At 40.5% G+C, this 19,539-nt stretch overlaps 1 protein-coding gene across 2 annotated transcripts in view; it reads left to right on the top strand.

Moving 5' to 3' along the window:
* The window catches only part of prex1 (phosphatidylinositol-3,4,5-trisphosphate dependent Rac exchange factor 1), a 236,824-nt gene that overhangs the window by 146,701 nt on the left and 70,584 nt on the right, over nt 1-19,539 (top strand). For both annotated transcript variants that reach the window (XM_003220643.4, XM_062978916.1), the window contains exons 8-12: nt 5,836-5,951; nt 7,548-7,697; nt 10,211-10,358; nt 16,999-17,099; nt 19,093-19,196. In XM_003220643.4, the coding sequence (XP_003220691.2) occupies nt 5,836-5,951; nt 7,548-7,697; nt 10,211-10,358; nt 16,999-17,099; nt 19,093-19,196 (619 nt within the window). The remainder of the gene's footprint in view (nt 1-5,835; nt 5,952-7,547; nt 7,698-10,210; nt 10,359-16,998; nt 17,100-19,092; nt 19,197-19,539) is intronic.

Here is a 19,539-nt window from a genome sequence, read left to right as displayed (position 1 = left end):
AGACTTCCTGGGATACCGCGTCTCGCCTCTAGGGCTATCCATGGATACGGCAAAAGTTTCGGCCGTGTTGTAATGGCGGGCGCCAACTAACAAAAAGGAAGTGCAGCGCTTCTTGGGGTTTGCAAACTACTACCGCAAATTCATCCCAGATTTCGCTTGCTGGTCTGATCCAATCACCAGCTGCATCCGAGGAAAACAGCCTTTCCGCTGGACAGAACAAGCTGAGAAAGGCTTCCAGCAGCTAAAGCGATTGTTCACGACCCAGCCAATTCTACAGCACCCTGATCCTAAAACCCGTTTTGTTGTTCAGGCGGATGCCTCTGATGTGGCCGTGGGGGCTGTACTGCTGCAACCACTGGGAGAACATCTCCATCCATGTGCCTATTACTCACGCCAACTAACAGCCCCGGAGAGAAATTACACCATTTGGGAAAAGGAACTCTTAGCCATAAAGACAGCCTTTGAAAATTGGAGACATTGATTAGAGGGGGCCAAATTCCCCATCGAAGTTCATACCGACCATCGAAATTTGGAGCACCTAAGGACTGCACGGAAGCTAAACCAAAGGCAACAACGCTGGGCTTTGTTCTTTGAACGTTTTGACTTCCGGATCCACTACGTGACTCCTGCCCAGACCAAGCAAGCAGATGCCCTATCACGGAAACCAGAGTATGCAGCAGGGCGTAAAGATACCTCAGAAACCTGATTGCTGCAACCCGAGAACTTTGCCACGCTCACAGTGGGAAACACCAAATCCACTTCAATTGAGCCAGCTTCACCTAACCCAAAATCCCCAACCACAGATTCTCTTCTCACTCAGGAGATTAGGGCCAGTCAACAGACAGATGCCTGGGCCCAAGAACAGATCCGTCAAGGACTACGCTTCCCATTCTCACTTAAGAACGGACTACTATGCTACAGAAATCATGTTTATATCCCTCCAGGCCCTGGCAGAGAAAAGACTCTTAGTTTGTGCCATGACAGCAAGCCTGCCGGGCATTTTGGACTATTTAAAACCATGCATTTGATCTTGCGAGATTTCTGGTGGCCCAGGATTCGCAAGGATGTAGAAAACTGTGATGACTCATGGGCCTTGTAGTCCTGTTCCTAGTACTATTGTGGCAGACGAAGAGGAGAACATGGGGTTTTCGCCGGTTCAGCAAGAGCCGGAGTCTCTTCACCTGCAGGATGTTGATGTTTGCCCTCAAGAATTCAGCCAAACAGGCCTTGGGCAGGCCCGTTTCCCAGAAAAGAATCTTATTCCAGAGAAAGGGGAATCAGAGAAGCTCAACGGAGGAGTTTACGCATTGCTGCCAGAAATCAAGCTGATTAGGCTTGCTTCCCTTGGGAAATTCTAAGGAGTCACACATCTGGACAGAGTTGGGTTTCGCTTCTCGTTCTCTAGGGAAAGAGTTCTGTTGGCGGGAAAACGAGACCCAATATAGGTGGTTGGCGCGAGGAATTCTTTGCGGAGTCAATTGATCAGCTTCAGGAGAGAGATCGTGTGTGGACTTCGTACCCCAGTTCCTTGCTTCTCGGATCAAGTTTTCGAGCCTTGCCAGCCTTGCAGTTTTACCACGGACCCTGCTCCACGCTCATGTTTTGCCTTTGTTTCCAGTTACGAATCTAGCCAAGAATCAAGTTTAATTCCAGCCTTGTTGTCAAGCTTCATTGAACTCTAGGACTCTGCTATTTCCCCACACTATTGCTTGGCAAAGTGTGTGTTTTGGTCAAGTGGATTAAAACTTTGAACTCTAATATCATTTATTGGACAATACATTTTTGGACTATATTTGACCTCTTTTGAAAGGTCTGCTTCTGAACTATATTCTTCACTTGTTTTTATTGCTTTTATATATTTCTTTAATAAAGATATTAGATAGAGATTGGCCTCTGCGTATGGTTATTGGTGCTCTGCTGCCAGGGTTCTGACAAAAACTATGTCAGCACCTGCCCTGTATGCCAGCGTTCCAAGACGCGAAGGGAGAAGCCGACAGGGCTATTGCATCCCCTTCCCACACCTTCTCGCCCATGGGAGATAATTTCCGTGGATTTTATCACTGACCTACCACCATCCCTTGGATTTACCACAATTCTAGTAGTGGTGGACCTTTTCACCAAAATGGCCCATTTCATCCCCTACGATGGGCTTCCCACAGCCAAGGAGACCGCGGACCTATTCCTTCAGCATGTATTCCGACTACATGGCCTGCCCAAGAGTCTGGTCACAGACCAAGGTTCTCAATTTACCTCCCGTTTTTGGAAGGCCCTTCAAAAACTATTGGGCATTGACTCTCATTTGTCCTCAGCAAACCACCCCCAAACGGATGGGCAGACTGAGCGCACCAATGCCACTTTGGAACAATATCTTCGCTGTTACGTAAATTACCAACAGGACAATTGGGCATCCCTATTACCTCTTTCAGAGTTTGCATACAACAATGGTGTCCAGAATTCAACTAAAGAAGCCCCGTTTTTTGCAAACTATGGTTTTCATCCCCGTTTCTTCCCTCCCGTCATGGAGACCTCAGAAGTCCCTGCAGCAGAGAATTGGCTACAGGAACTCACAGCGGTGCAAGAACTCTTGCGCCAGCAACTTGATCAAGCCAAAGAGGACTACAAACGTCACGCTGACAGCCATCGCCAGCCTGGCCCCGAGATCAAGGTAGGAGATCGGGTTTGGTTGTCCACTCGCTTTTTGCCCTCCCACCATCCCTGCCGGAAATTAGATGCCTGTTTCATTGGTCCCAACCCCGTGGTGGCGCAACTTAACCCCGTGACTTTCAAACTTCAACTTCCGCGTTCCATGCGCATTCATCCGGTGTTCCACCGTTCCCTCCTCCTTCCAGCGGATGGTGTGCGCCCCGATGTGAACCGGCCACCCCCCGCCCCTACTTTGGTGGACGGGGAAGAGGAATTCGAGGTTCAGGACATTTTGGATTCTCGTGTTCATCGCCGCCGCCTCCAGTATCTGATTGATTGGGTGGGTTATGGACCGGAAGAACGCTCTTGGGAAGACGCTTCCACAGTCCATGCCCCTGACTTAGTCCGGCGCTTCCACCGGACTTACCCTTCCAAGCCGCGGCCCCGTGGATCTCGGGGGGAGGCGGGCCTGAATGGGGAGGGGCTTGAGAGGGGGGATAGTGTGATGTCTCATGGGCCTTGTAATCCTGCTCCTAGTGCCATCGTGACAGATGAAGACGAAAACATGGGGTTTTCACCGGTTCAACAAGAGCCGGAATCTTTCCAGCTGCCGGATGTTTTCGCCCAAGAACCCAGTAAAACAGACCTTGGGCATTCCTCACCCCCGTTCCCTAGGAGACAGTCCTATTCTGCAGACAGGGGAGTGAGAGAACAGACTCGCAGGAGCTTACGGATTGCAGCTAAACAACAGGCTGATTAGCCATGCTTCCCTTGGGAAATTCTAAGGAGTTTCACATCTGGACAAAGTTGGGTTTCGTTTCCCGTTCTCTAGGGAAAGAGGTCTTTGGCGGGAAAACGAGACCCCAATATAGGTGCCTGGCACGTTAGAATTGTTGCGGAGTCAACAGAGCAGCTCCAGAAGCAACTTCATGTTTCCAGCCTTGTGTGGACTTCGCAAAGTCCGCAACCCCAGTTCCTTGCTTTCGGGATCAAGTATTCAAGATTTGTCTAGCCTTGTTTTTAGCCACGGACCTTGTTCTTAGAATCTCTGTTTCGCCTTGTTCCTAGTCACGGACCTTGTTTAATGATTCAAGTTTGTTTCCAGCCTTGTTCTCAAGCTACCTTGGACTTCAAAGACTCTGGGCATTTTCCCCACACTATTGCTTGACAATAGTATGTGTTTTGGTTATTGGATTTAAAAACTTTGAACTCTAATATCATTTATTGGACAATACATTTTTGGACTATATTTGGCCTCATTTGAAAGGTCAGCTTCTGAACTATATTCTTCACTTGTTTTTATTACTTTTATATATTTACTTAATAAAGATATTAGATAGATATTGGCCTCTGCGTCTGGTTCTTGGTGCTCCGTTGCCTCGGGCGTGACATAATGTGGATTATCTGCCTTGATATTCTGGGTTATATGGCACACAGCCATATAACCCAGAATATCAAGGCAGAATAACCCACAATATCTGCTTTGTACTGGGTTATCTGTATCCACACTGCCATATAATCCAGTTCAAAGCAGATAATGTGCATTATCTGCCTTGATATTCTGGGTTATATGGCTTTGTGAAAGGGCCATCAGGGCTCTTCCACACAGCCATATAACCCAGAATATCAAGGCAGAAAATTTCACAATATCTGCTTTGAACTGTGTTATCTAGGGTTCTCTCTCTGGCCCCTTCCACACATAGCTGAGTAAAATCCCATGCGTTCTGCTTTGAGCTGGAATATCTGGGAGTGTGGATTCGATAATCCAGTTCAAAGCAGATATTCTGGGTTATATGGCTGTGTGCAAGGGCCCTCTCTCTTTGCCTCCTTGTCATGTTGCTCAACTGAGCCATGATTTGCATTTGTGCCTGCTGTAGCAGGCAGAAGGAATGCCCAGCTTTCCAAAGGTTATATGCTACTTAGGGCCCTTCCAGACAGGACCTATATCCCATGATCCAATCACAATTTTTCTGGCAGTGCGGACTCAAATAATCCAGTTTAACATCAAAAGCCTGGGATGGGATCCTGGAATGTGAACTATTTTCACACCCTGCTCCTTTGGATCTTAATAACAATAATAATACAGTAGAATCTCACTTATCCAACACTCGCTTATCCAACGTTCTGGATTATCCAACGCATTTTTGTAGTCAATGTTTTCAATACATCATGATATTTTGGTGCTAAATTCGTAAATACAGTAATTACTACATAGCATTACTGCATATTGAACTACCTTTTCTTTCAAATTTGTTGTATAACATGATGTTTTGGTGATTAATTTGTAAAATCATAACTTAATTTGATGTTTAATAGGCTTTTCCTTAATCCCTCCTTATTATCCAACATATTCGCTTATCCAACATTCTGCCGGCCCGTTTATGTTGGATAAGTGAGACTCTACTGTAATAATAATAATAATAATAATAATAATAATAATAATAATAATAATTTGTGTGTTGTCATGACCAGAATCAACGCTTTTATTTTTCAGTGATTGGTTTGGGGGGGGGGGCACCAAAATTTCTGTTCGCCTATACTTGAAAATTGCCTTGGACCTCCTCTGGCTGCCCATAGCAAGAAGTACCTTAGGAAATGTAATTGCTTTATGCAACTTGAAACTAAGATTACAGTAAAATCTCTACTGACATGTAGCTGAACAGAAGCCTTATAAACCATGTAGGAATTGATAATTTATAATTAAGTGTTTGCATACCCACAAACAGCAAGAGATAACTTGAGTTGGCATGTGGGATTTTGAAGCGGAACGAACAAGACCTATTGTCCCTCATGTCAGATGAATTTAAACATAATTGATTTGAACTCAAACAGCTGTACAGTACCATTTACTCTTCTTCGTTCTGAAGTTGCATTGCTGGCATTATTAATAAGTCCGTTCCAGTTCCAGTGCTTTTTCAAAATAAAAGGCTCATTTGAAGCTGCACACAATTCATCCACCAAGCAGAATGTTTGCATGGGAAATAACACCACAAAGCACACAAATACCTTCTAAAATATTTGTGTATGTGTTTATTCCAGCTTTTGATTTCAAAATCTAGGGAACATATGGCAGACAAGGAAGGACAGTATAAATGTGTATTTGAGGAGAGGGACTATTAAAGGTAGTACAAATTATATTTTCCTTTACATATTAAAAATATCTCACTTAACTTTATTTTTTTCTGATTGTAGAGTTGCTGGGAAAAAGACATCTAAGCGCACCAAGTCAATCAATGGATCCCTCTACATCTTCAGGGGCCGAATAAACACAGAGGTCATGGAAGTTGAGAATGTGGAGGATGGGACAGGTAAGAAATCACACATTGTCCCCCAATTGAATGCACAGGCAAGCTGTTTTTAGACCCTCTCTCTGTCCCTCTATGTGAATTTTGAGAATTTTGTCACATTAGAGTGGACATTTCTAAATCTGAAGGGGTATTGAGAATCTTAGAGTTGGCAAATTCCTTATAGGTCTTCCTATTCATTCACTACTGATGCAAAACTTCCTCTGTTACATGATCCATTACAGATATCTATCCAGCCTCTGCTTCAAAACGTCTTAACAATAGAATCCATCACCTTCACAAGGCATCTCTTCCATTGTTGAGCTGCTTGAGCTTTCTGACATTTAGCTGAAATCTTTATTTCTAATTTGAAACCATGGTCTCCAACCCTATCCTCTGGGTCAACAAATTTTCCCCATCAAATATGGTGCAGCTCATCAAATACCTGAAGATACCATTTCAGTGCTCTCTTCCCCAGGCTAATCATGTTTACCTCTGCCTAGTTTTTTGAATATCCTTATAGCATACCAATTCCTTGCTGATTTCTGTAGGACGTTGTTAATTACTTTTTAAAAAGCTGAGCCATGCATGAATGAATGATATCCCACCTCCTGTTCTTCCCTATAGTATAGATGGTCCTTTGCTTTGGCTTTTTTAACTAACAGCATTCAGTACTTAAAAGTGTTACTCATTGTTGTGTGAGAAGAAGGAAATGGTGTCCCATTCACCTTGGTTAGAAATTCTCACAGAAAATTATCTGTAGCAGCAAAAGGAAGAGATGGAAATGTTAAAATAAGACCACCCAGATTTCAGACTAGAGACTAGTTTCATTTATCCACTGAGAAGTGGTTGAATGTCAGGATAATGTATGCAAGTGTCATAGCTATAATTCCCTCTGTATCAGTGGTTCTCTACCTGTGGGTCCCCAGATGTTTTGGCCTTCAAGTCCCAGAAATCCTAACAGCTGGTAAACTGTCTTGGATTTCTGGGAATTGTAGGCCAAAACACACAGGGGCCCACAGGTAGAGAACCACTGCTCTATATGCTAATGTTTCAGGTGGAATAAGGAACTGTTCTGGCAGCTGATTATCATCTCAGCATGAGTCTTCCTCTAGGTTGTAGCCTGAGCTTTAAAAGAGTCACCCAAAGTTCTGACCATGGCCCTGGAGTGAATTCAATGTCTCTTCTGACGTGGGATCCTTGAGCCACATGGGACTGATGAAACTGGATTTGTCATTCATGCCACCTTTTACTGATACTTGACATTGCTTTCTGGAAAAAGTGTGCATGTGTGTGTGCATATAAAACATATTTTTAAGCAAAAGAGTTCAAACATGAAATAAATAATTGCAAAAATGCACAAAAACTCTCATAATCTTGCCCGGTGGAACTTTGCTTTCAGACCTTGGCTCAGTTGCCATTGATAGTATTGGAGAGTATTCTACTAAATTAAGCTTTCTAGACATTCTAGTTGACATTCTTTCACAGCAATAATGACCACTAGCTCTGTTAATATAAAATAGAACATTTGTAGTGATTCAGTTTAGGTTTGCTTTGTGGATGAGTCAGTTTTTCAGGACTTGCAGTGACAATCTTGGCTGTCCTTTTGTGTTTTTGCAGCAGACTACCACAGCAATGGTTACCCAGTGACAAATGGCTGGAAAATACATAACACCGCCAAAAACAAATGGTTTGTCTGTATGGCCAAGACGGCAGAGGACAAGCAAAAATGGTTGGATGCAATAATTAAGGAAAGAGAACAAAGAGAAAGTAAGTTCATGGTTAATTTATTTTATCTGCTGAGTGGATAGCAAGACTGGCTATGTATGTGTTTTTGAAAGAGCCATGAAAGAAAGAAACAATTAGGCAGCTAAAGTGCCTGTTGTGTATTTTCAGTAAATAATGGTAAAAACAGGGGCAGGTTCAAGCAGTTCTGAAAAATCCTGTTATTTTTTATTTTACTGCCTTGGACATTGGAGTGCTCAAGTATCATAGTTACAGGAATCACATGATCATGTTCTTTTCTGCACTTAGTACATTAAAAGCTTTGGATTTACTTAATTGATTTGCAAGTGTCTTGTTCATAATAAAATCCATAAGGAAAATAAAACCCAGCCTTCACACTTTTACCAGGTATTAGTGTAATCTCTTGATGGATCAATTTGCTTTGTTGCTTGCATGCATATCTGTGGAAAAGATGAATTTGAGTATAAACAAGCAGGTTGAAAGGTCCAGAGCTTATTGTAGTGTTTTGGGTGTAGCTTCAACATGGTGTGGTTCATGCTCTGTAGATGAAACAGACACACCTGTTTCGGCAGGCTTTTGATTTCTGTTACTGCTATTTTTAAATTGTTTTAGATTTTAGCCTGTTCTTATAAGCCGCCCTGAGCCCTAGGGGAGTGGTGGCATATAAGTTTGAATAATAAATAAATAAATAAATAAATATATTCATCTCCCAGACTGGAAGTGGTGATCCCCAGGTAATTGCAAACATAGTTTGAATTTTTCTTACCCTTTCGTTCTGCTTCTCCAAAGCATGTCCTGTGTTCGATGATAATATTTGAGGCCGATGTGATGTATTAATCAGGAGTGTTTGAACTAGAATGTTGCCATGTCTGCTAATGTGGAATCAAAATGCTATAAGTATGTAGTACAATGGGGCTCCTCCATTTAATCCAGTCACATGGAACATCTCTCACACAGAGACACACAATTACTAAGCATCACAGTTTCCTTTATCTTCCACCATTTAAAATGATAATGACTAGAGTTTGTGGGTTCTGTGGGCCAGATGCAACTTTCCCAAGTTTTAGATAGACATCTCTTTCATTTTTTCTATCTAAGATCATTTACCTGAAGATATCTGGGATTTAAATATGAGCCTTCTCCATGTACAGCACTCACTATAGCAACAGTGAACGAGGAATCACTTGACACCCAATCACTTGACACTGTTTTTTACTTGAAACAGATTGAACAAGTAGTATATTTATGATTTCATTGAAAAGTTCCTCCATATAAGTTCACCTACTTCCAAGATCAAGTCACTGTCAATGCTGACACAAGAAAAGTGGCTTCCTCCTAGAAGCAGCTGAGCAAGTGATGTATTGCAATCTCCTGCTTACTTCAAAGCTTGGGGAATTTCATGATGCAGCCACAAACTGAAAACGTGTCAAATAACTGGGCTGCTTTCTATCCCATCCTGACTTTGTAAATTACCTTTGGCAGAACTTGTCAGCAAGTATATTTGACTAACATCACGAGATGGAGGAAAATGGCAATCAGCCAAGAGGTTTGCCCTGCCAAGATGTTTTCACCAGACATCAGACAATGTGGGTTGTGAAAGACAACACGTTGTATATTCTTATATCTTCAGTTAGTGCATCAAACATCTGTAGCTCAGTACCATGAAATGTGGTTAAAATTATAGTTTTAGCCTAAGTTCCTTGAGGATACTGTGAAACCAGCAAAATGTGGGATGACTCCTTTTTGGAAAAGAAAAGTTATGTGTGATGTCCGAGAGAGAGAAAGGGGGTGGGGGGAGGGAGGAATAGCCCAACTAAACTTCCTGAAACTAACCACCATATTCACTAGCCATTATGATTTGGGCATTATGTGGTTTGTTGTCCTTCAAAGAGTTTTTTCCCCTAAATTCTACGAGAAAGAGACATAATATGCAAGCAGTTGCAAGGAAAAGTAATAACAACTTGGGTTTGACCAGTCAATTTTACAGTGGGTGAAATGCTTTGTGGACATTTTACTTTAATACAGTAGTATTTCACCCACCAAATATTTGGAGTATGCGTGATGTTAGAGGAATGGGCAATCCAAATTCTCAAGTGCTTGGAAATGGAAAAGAGGAGTGGAGACAGGAGGAAGAAGTCACTGCAAGAGAGAGAGAGAGAGAGAGAGAGAGAGAGAGACTGAGACTGAATGGTCCTACTTTTTACTGGCTGCCCTTGTGTTGAGAAACAACAAGGCAGCATGGATACACACAAGATCTACCCTCCTACTTCAAGCAATTATAGCAATATACAAATGAAAGAATTGGTTCCTCATAATTTTTTTTGAAACAGATTTAAAAGAGCTGGTGGAATCCTGATTATGGAGTCATTGCAGTAAACTATTTGTACAAGTTCATGAGATCTGTTAAAGAGAGAGCGAGAGAAAGAGAAAGAAAGATATTCAAAGAGCAGTAAGCACCGGATAGCCTAGGAAAAGAAGGCAGCTGGTCTCCAATTAATCTGAGGAGAATTAAGGGACATACTGTTTTGGAATTTCAGGTCTGAAGTTAGGCATGGAGAGGGATGCGTATGTCATGATTGCCGAGAAAGGGGAGAAGCTGTATCACATGATGATGAACAAGAAAGTGAACCTTATCAAAGACAGGAGGAGAAAACTGAGCACTGTTCCCAAGTGCTTTCTTGGCAAGTAAGTGACATTTGGGTTGAAAAGGCCCTTTCATTCCAATTAACAGAAAAGACCACGGGTTTTCTGTGGATGGTATTGTGACGCCAAATCAAATGTACTTTGATGGGGTTTAATTGGAAAGGTCTTTAACCTCCATTAAAATTAGTTTGTAAAATTAATCATTCATTCTTACTTAATATCATTGGACAACATAGGAACACCAAATTTCAGAGTGTTAGTGTGGAGAACATACTTTGCAAATATCATTCCAGATCTGGGAGGAGGAATGAGAAGAAATTACAAGCACAACAAATGTTAGAATCATAAGTAGAAAAATGTTTTTGACAGCCCATCTTCCTGTCTTGTTACCTCCCCTCTTTTTCCTGAGAAGGAGACATCTTAAGAGATGCCTTTCCAGTTGTCTTGGCTGTTTCAAAACCAGGCATCTAAATCAAATAAAATTACTCCTGCCTTCAGTGGAACAAAGGGTTTTTACTAAGGGAGAAAGAAGAATGTTATCGTTTCCAGACCAGAAATTAGGAAGTAATGTTTAGCAATGGAGAGATTACCATTGGAAGAGGAAGATAGTGCAACCATGGAAGGGGAAGATAGGGAATATATTTACCCTGACCTCGCGAATCTGAGGGCTACAGCAAGTAATCCAAAAGGGCTTTTCAGACTCACTAGGGCTATTATCTAAACATGTTTGGCTACTGGTCTGGAGTGGATGTCTCAGCCAATTCTCCTGGATTTGCTCCAACTTGCTGATCCACTCACCTTGCACTTTGGCCCAGACAACAAGATCGTGAAGAAGTAAAGAACAGCGGATGCCATTGGGCACATGTTCATTGGCTCTCTACAAGCAGGTCACAGCAGTGACTTGAAAGATGAGGACAAACAGGAATAGTATCTGGAGACAATTGCAATAAGGGGATAACCTCATTGAGAAGTTATCTCATTGAGAGTGTTTCTTTCAAGTCTGAGCTTTCTGATTGCAAGACAATTGGACTAAATGGCTCTTATAGTCTCTTCTAATTATGTTTATATGGTCATTATCAAGTAAAATTATCAGTCAGGAAGTTTCTTATTTATCTGTGCCACCACCTCTTTCTTTCTTTCAGTATTGCAACAATATGCCTTGCCTGTCATACATGTGAAACAGATGTGATATTATGTCTCCATGCATGTGCATGTAACAGGACTTTCTCTGTAGCGGGACTCTGATTGTCGGACTCCCTGCCAATAGAAATTAAATTGGCCCCATTGATTTTGAGCTTCTAGTGGCCTGTTAAAATAACATCGTTTCACGTGCTGTTTGATCACTTATTTTGAAATTATATTTAAGAATTGCTTTAAACTATTTGTAAAGGTTCGAAGAGGATTTTAAAGATGTACTGCTTTATATGCTACTATCCGTTTGCAACATCTTGGGTGCCCTTGTGAGCTGGAAGGAAGGAAATAAATACTTCAAGTAAATCATAAATAAATGTCTAAAATAACAACAAGGTCACAGCTTGGCTTTTAAGGTTCTAACTTGGAGAGAGATTGAATGATACCTTCCATTTTTAGGCATAGTTTGAAGGGACAGGATGCTTAGTGTTGCATTGTCACAGCTGGTAGGTTCCTACTATCTCTTTTTGCCAATATATGCAGTGAGATAAATCCTTGTCAATTATACCTGTTCATCATATTTCTTTGAATATGTTAAAACTTTCATGTATGTGATGTTTTTTATTACCAGTCTTGCCTGGCAACAGCTGTAAAGAGATCCATTTTCAATTGCCCTGATGGATTTAATTTTTTTTGTAACCAAAGCCCCTTAGTCATGAACTGAAGCATACTTCTTTTTGTGTTCTAGTTCCAAATGTTGAGATAGAGCTCACAATATGCCTTAATCTTTCCCCGTAGATCTCTTACTATTTCAGTCATAGCTTCTTAATCCTTCTAAGCAGAAAGAAAAGAAAAAAAAATAGTTGTGGGTTTCTAACTATAGCAGTTCTGCTGCTATTCTGGTCTTGACCACCCAGCAGGGCAAAGGCAGTACGTTTCAATCATCCCAGTCAATATGTTGTTGCAAACCTGTCATTTCATTTTTGACCTGCCCTCAAACAATTCCTGAAACTTGACCTGCACATTTTTTTACTAGTCCAACCGAAAACACCAAAGAAGCTTTTTGTCATACACATCAAATCATGCTTTTATACTTTGTTTGACAGTTCTCTGTGTTTAGAAAGCTGTCGGCAAAGAACTTGATCTTAGCCCCAAACATAGTTGCTCATTTTGTCTAGGCTTCACTTGTTTCTTTCCTGATCTTACTAACCTTTCATCTTGAATCAGTTCAGAAATTTTTTCCTTACAATTTTTTGTTCTCCAGTAACTTTCAGAGAGAATCCAGCAAAAACATTATATTCCTTCAGATTCTTGCAAGTTTGTACTCATTCTGTTATAGTGCCAGGTAGATCTCTAATGATATTACCATTTGGTTCTTTTTTCTCTCATCCCCAGAACCAAAATAGCCAAATGGAATTTTTCATACTTTGGCCCTACCATTAGACAGTATAATTTCTCAGAAAAAAATGCTTGGTAAAGTGGGAGGTAATAGGAAAAAAGAAGGCTACATTACAGATGGATATATGAGTCAGGGAAGCCTCATCCCCAAATTTTTAGGACCCGGGCAGATTTGCTGATGACAAGGTTTCATTTATTGTGTCAACATATGTGAAAACCAGCTGAAAACAAGAAACAAGAAAACAAGTTAACAAGAAACACCCACATTTTTCTTTTTACAATGTAAAAAAACCCTAAAATTGAACTACACCAGCAAAATCAAAAGGGGTGGTAACATTTGCTGGGATCATAAGCCATTTTTAATTGCCATACTCTACATTGTCCACATTACTGCAATAAAATAAAATCAGAAGTGACATGGTGTCATTCCTTGGTTTAATTTTAACCCTTTTCCTGGGTTTTTTTTTTGTGTTTCATGGGTTGCCAGACTCTTTCCCTTACTTCATTTTCTGTGCTGTTGGAGCACCTGCAAAAATGTCTAGTATGAATAAGGAAAGTTTCCATTCAAAAAACAAAACCCTGGGCCATGCTACCTATCATTTTATTGCCTGATTATTTATATTAATCTATATCTTGCTTTCCTGTCTCCAAAATAAATAAAAGTAGAAATGTTGCAACAGCAACAAAATCTTAATAAAAATACAATAAGGTATTATCTTGATGATGTAAAATAGAGGTCCATTAAAAAAATCAATAAAGCAGAAAGTTAGAAAGTCAGCACTGTTTTAAAAGTCATAGCTTCCAGATTGTTTGATCAGTAGCATTTACATTCCAAGACATCAGAGGAGTCACTCTCTTAATATGGTGCAGTAGGGTTGTCTTCATAAGTCATTTAAAGAATTAATAGAACTTATACAGCAGGGGTCCCCAAACTAAGGCCCGGGGGCCACATGCGGCCCATCAAAGCCATTTATCCGGCCCCTGTGATGGTGGCTCCCTCCTCCTCCGCCTTTCCTGCCCCCTTCCTCACCCGTTGTGCTCCCTCTAAAGCTTTGCTTGTTTATAATGTTATTTTAATTATTATTTAATTAATAATTTACTAGGGGGTGCTTTGCCAGTGCTTTTGGTGCACAAAGGCAAAAGGGAGTTGGACTAAATGGCCCAAAGGGTCTTTTCCAATCCTCTTCATTATTATCATTATCATTATTATTATTGGTACAAAGACACAGTATAACAGCAAATGAGATATATAAATATGCTGGATTTCGTATCACAAAATCATAAGTTGAACACTTCCCTGGCGTTTAGGACTGTGTGATGTATGATGATGATTAACAACACTGAGGCTGGGTGGCCATCTGTCAGGGGTGCTTTGCTTGTGCTTTTGGTGCACAAAGGTAGAAGGGGGTTGGACAAGATGGCACAAGATGTCTCTTCCAACCGTCTTTATTATTTTTATTATGATTATGATTAACATTGAGGCTGTATTTCTTCCCATTTGGTTTTTTTTTTACTTCAAAATAAGAGATGTGCAGTGTGCTTAGGAATTTGTTTATAGGGTTATTTTTCAACTATAGTCCAGCCCTCCAACGGCCTGAGGGACCATGAACTGGCCCCCTGTTTAAAAAGTTTGGGGACCCCTGTTATACAGCCTACATACTGCCCTGGGGTGGGATCCCTTGTAGTTCTAGGACCTTCCCCAACTTCCCCAATTTCCAGAAATTTTAGGGATTTTAAAAAGAAATCTGAAAGTGAATCAAGGAGTGACTCAAGATTTTCTGAAAAAGTTTCTGCTAAGGATGGACATTACAATGGCCTTTGAATCCTAAAAGGACCACATTTCTGCTCCATGCAGATCTAAAGCATTCCATGCAGGTAGCTGTTCTACATCTTATTTAAAGACATCTTTCTTTTGACCTAAAACAATTAGATCTTGTCCTACACACTTGGGACAGTGAAGAACAATCCTGCTCTGAGCGTGCGATTGTGTTACCCCTCAGTTTTCTTTTCTCCAATTTGGACATGCCCGTTTCCTGCAACCTTTCCTGTTTTATTCTCCATAGCTGTTATCATTCTTGTTACCCTTAATTGAACCTGCTCCTACTTGTCTATATCCATCTCCATATGCGGCACCCAGGACTGAATGCAGTACTCCAGATGAGTCCTGAGCAGCACAGAATATATTGGGACTACTACTTCCCCTGACTTGGAAATTATGCTTCCATCAAGGCAGGCTAAAATCACGTTCACCTTCTGTGCTGCACCATCATACTCCTTGATGGTTCACCTTATGATCAATGATAATCCCAAAGTCCCCTTTCCCCCTTTCACTTACTCCTTGAGTTAGCTGTGGAGCACCTCTGGCTTTTTCAAATATTTCTCAGTTTTCTTTTTCTATGGGATTGTTTGTAATAAGCTTTTTTGGAACTATTTCTTCATTAATTCCCAACTTCTAAGGATCTGGAGGACCCAAAAATACCCTTTGTAAGCTTACCCATCTGATCTAAAAATCCAGTGTAAGATATCTTGCAAATCCAGAAACTTTGAAGTTGTGCAAATTCTATTTAAGTTTCTCCAGTCTAAAGATGTAGAAATTGGTCTGCAAAACCTTTCATTTATATTCCCCTAACCAAGCAAGAAGCTTTTGTTTCTTTCTTCCCATTTTCTTCTGATCACACTACCTGTGGCTTAGATGAGTCAATCTTTCCTAAAAACACAAGCTAAAAATATAGTGCCCAGGGCTCTGTAATTGTATGCATGGATGCTGGTTTTGATAAGCAGGAATCTTACACAAGCTGGAAGATTTACAACAGTTTTATTGAACACAGATTTAGTCTGCTTTCAGAAATCCTTTTCATGCTTTGTCTGGATTTTGCAGTTTTGGAATAATCACCACTCAGGTTGGCAAACAGCCAGGTCCCCTCAGGGCACTGACAGCATCCCATTCATCAAGTCATATTTCTTTTATCTACCAATTCACTCACTCTCTCTCTCCTCTCTCTGTCACTGTTTCATTTAAGTGTGTGTGTGTGTATGGGGGGTACTATAGGATCACATTGCAGCTATTTGCTAAAATGTATGATGTCACTGTGTCTTTCAGTAATCCTGGGATTTCTGTCCACAATGTGTATTTTCTACTTTCCATCTTTGCAATAAGCATGACAATTCAGTTGTATATAAATGTGTGGGTTTCCTTGACCCTTCTGTATATCATTGACTTATGGTGGGGCTCCATCTCCAAGATTTGTTTATTTATTGTGTCAGAAGTGAACCGAGGGTACAGTTGTAATGTATTTGAAAACACAAATGAAGTTAAAAACTTGCCATTATACTAAATCTCCAAGATATCTCATTGTGAATGCATGTTGAAAATATACCAGTAGTTACGGTATTCCAAAATCAAAAGTATTTCTTTATCTAGGTTATTGTGTGATACAAGAAAATAGCAAGAGAAAATGAGGGGAACAGTATTACGAAAATAATTTTTGCTAAAATGCCAAGGTGTCTTGAGTGTATAAATCACTCTGGAACACATAGATGAAGATTGGGAAACATTGGCATCATCATAAAAATTAATGCCTTATTATTAGAACTAGAATACATATGTCATGTCCTTCTTGAGTAAGCTCACCTTGATTTTAAAAAGCCTTTATCTCAATTGTCAGAAAAAAATAAAGCAAGCAAATAAATATTAATATTCTCACGTATTTTACCTCCTGAATTGAACACAAAGTTTCTATTTAAGAATTTTTTTTATCTACATTCCTTTTGAAAATGCATTCTCCCTCAATTCTCTTCCCTCTGGAAAGGCACCAGTAAGGTTAATATTAGTTCTGTTTTCTTCTAAAATGAATTCTCATCTTCTACATTAGTACTTTCACCTTGTATTTTATTACCGCAATGATCCTGTGAGGTGTACTAGTGAGTTACTAGTCCCATTATCACCTGCAGAGCTTCAAGGATGAACAAGCATTTTAACTTGGCTCTCTCCAGTCTTTCTTGATATCTTCACCATTACTGTCACGTGGACATGAATTATTTTGTATGCTAGACTGAAAGGTACTTTAGGGTCAGTTCACATTTTGCGTGTTTGTCTTCTTGCCCAAAGGGAGCAGAGATCTAATTGCATTTGTTGCCATGCTTCTCTCTCCAGTGAGTTTGTATCTTGGCTTACGGAAATTGGGGAGATAAGCAAACCAGAGGAAGGGGTCAACCTGGGACAAGCTTTGTTGGAGAATGGCATCATTCACCATGGTGAGTATTGCAGCAAAATATTGTTATCAGGTGTAGTAATGCACTAGAAAGTGAATTTTTTTTCATGTCAGGAGCAATTGGAGTTGCTTCTGGAGTGAGAGAATTGGCCGTCTGCAAGAACGTTGCCCAGGGGACGCCTGGATGTTTTGATGTTTTACCATCCTTGTGGGAGGCTTCTCTCATGTCCCCGCATGGAGCTGGAGCTGATAGAGGGAGCTCATCCACGCTCTCCCCGGGTGGGATTCGAACCTGGCAGCCTTCAGGTCAGCAACCCAACCTTCAAGTCACAAGGCTTTTATCCCCTAGTGATGATAATGTAATAGTGCAGGCAGTTCCCATGTTACAAACATCTGACTTACAAACAATCAGATAAAAACAGGGGTGAGGAAGCAGGAAGTTAGAGAAGTCTACCCCTAGGAAGGGAAATTTACTCATGTAAGCATTATCATGGGGAAAAGGTGGCTCCACTGAAGCTTTATCAACAATCCTTGTTTCCACAACAAGCCACAGTTTTCAAAATCCAATTATCACAGGAACATATGTCAGGTGGAATCTTCCAGACAGGGTCACTGTTTTGCCCCCATGCTATCTAACTGATTGGAAGGTGAACTGGTTGCACATGGAACAGATGGAGGACACTTAGACAAACAGTCAACAAGGTTTAATAACTGAAAAAAGGTTCAACCCCTTTCTCCTCCCAGGTCTAACTGGCACAGTCCTCAGAAGAGAGTTAACGTCCTTGAGAGAGGGGCCCTGAATTACTTGAACTAACTTTTAACTTTAACTTGAAATGTCTGACTTGGCTCCGACATAACTCTCTCCGGACGTGCTGTTTTGTGGGCCTTCATGGCATTCCTCTCCCCTCGCCTTTCACTTCTAAAATGACTGGTTCTTCAAGGAACAAGAAGGGTTTTGCCTGAGGCTCCGCCCTTTGGAAGTTTCTTAAAGAGGCAGGGAGGGGGTGGCTTAAAGGGAAAGAGGCTATCTAGACTGACCCCCCCCCCATAAAACTGTACATGAAATCTTAATCCTTTCTCACTAAAAAAGGTTCAAATAGGGGTAAACAGTGAGAGTCTTTAAGGAGGCACGACAGGCACAGACAACAAAATAAACACAACAGGAGTGTTAGCCCTTCTCTATGCTATCCAAAGCTAAAAAATACTTATTTTTGGCTGGAGTTACACTTAACAAATGTACCTGTTCCGACTTACATATAAATTCAACTTAAGAACAAACTTACAGAACCTATTTTATTTGTAACTTGGGGACTACCTGCATTGTATGAGGAAGTGTGTTTTTGTTATGAGGGGGCATATTTGCTTGTTTTTCCACCAACAACAGTTCAGTCAAAGCTGTTTTTCCTTGGTGTCTGATGACTAGGGTTGTAAACCTTAGCTTATTTCATTTCCACATGAATAATTATTAAAAATCCTTTCCCCACTGGACAAATTCATTTTTTCCCTATTTTAAAATCTTATTTTTGCTTCCTACTGATCTATGCACGTGAAAAATTAATTTGTGCAAGAAAAACCTAATGGTTTCCACAGGAATAACCTGGCTTTTTTTTTAAAAAAAAAAGGACAATAGTTTTTACACAGAAAACACAGATTTTTGCATGAAAAACAGTATGACACCTAGGACTTACTTTTAAGCTTTTATACTTTTCCATGGAGAATCTTCCTAGGATCAGAAATATATTTTTGTTAGACAATGGAAAGATATTTTGTCCCTTTAGTTAAAAAAAGAGAAAAAAAATCTTCTTATGATTTAAGGCAAAATTATACCATGGCGTAGTCTGTGAAAATAAAATGTCTCCAATTAACTTGCTCAAGTTGAACAAATCATTTTCTGCAAAGATCATTCACTATAGGCCATTGTATAACACACTTTAAAAGTCTCAGTTTCAACTCTACAAATGGTAGATGCCTCTGCTTGGTGAGTAATGCCCTGGAATATTAAATAGAAACTCTTTATTATTGTTCTGACACTTTAGTTTCAGATAAACACCACTTCAAGAATGAACAAGTGATGTACAGGTTTCGTTATGATGATGGGACTTATAAGCCAAGGAGTGAACTCGAAGACGTCATGTCTAAGGTACATTCTTAATCCTGGAATTAGAGAAAAATTACATGGTGACCAGAATGTCCTTCAGATCATGGAACAGTGATTCAGTCTATTTGGATCTGGTTATATTATCCCTGAAATCTCATATTTGCAGTTTGGGTGTACAGCTAGACTCAGAACTGATCTTAGATAACAAAGTTTCAGAGGTTTCAGCAGCAGTAAGAATATGTAGTTAAAACTAATACTCCAGTTGCGCCCATTCCTAGAGATGGCTAGATCTGACATCTCCAGGAATGGATGCAACTGGTGCATGACCCAGGCTGAACTGCTGTTTCGTGATCTCTTTCGACTGGCCAGAAGCACCTTTGTCTTG

This window comes from Anolis carolinensis, chromosome 4 (assembly GCF_035594765.1).
Source record: "Anolis carolinensis isolate JA03-04 chromosome 4, rAnoCar3.1.pri, whole genome shotgun sequence".
Classification (NCBI taxonomy): Eukaryota; Metazoa; Chordata; class Lepidosauria; order Squamata; family Dactyloidae; genus Anolis; species Anolis carolinensis.
Note: the sequence above shows the minus strand (reverse complement) of the source record. Positions and strands in the feature narration are given on the sequence as shown.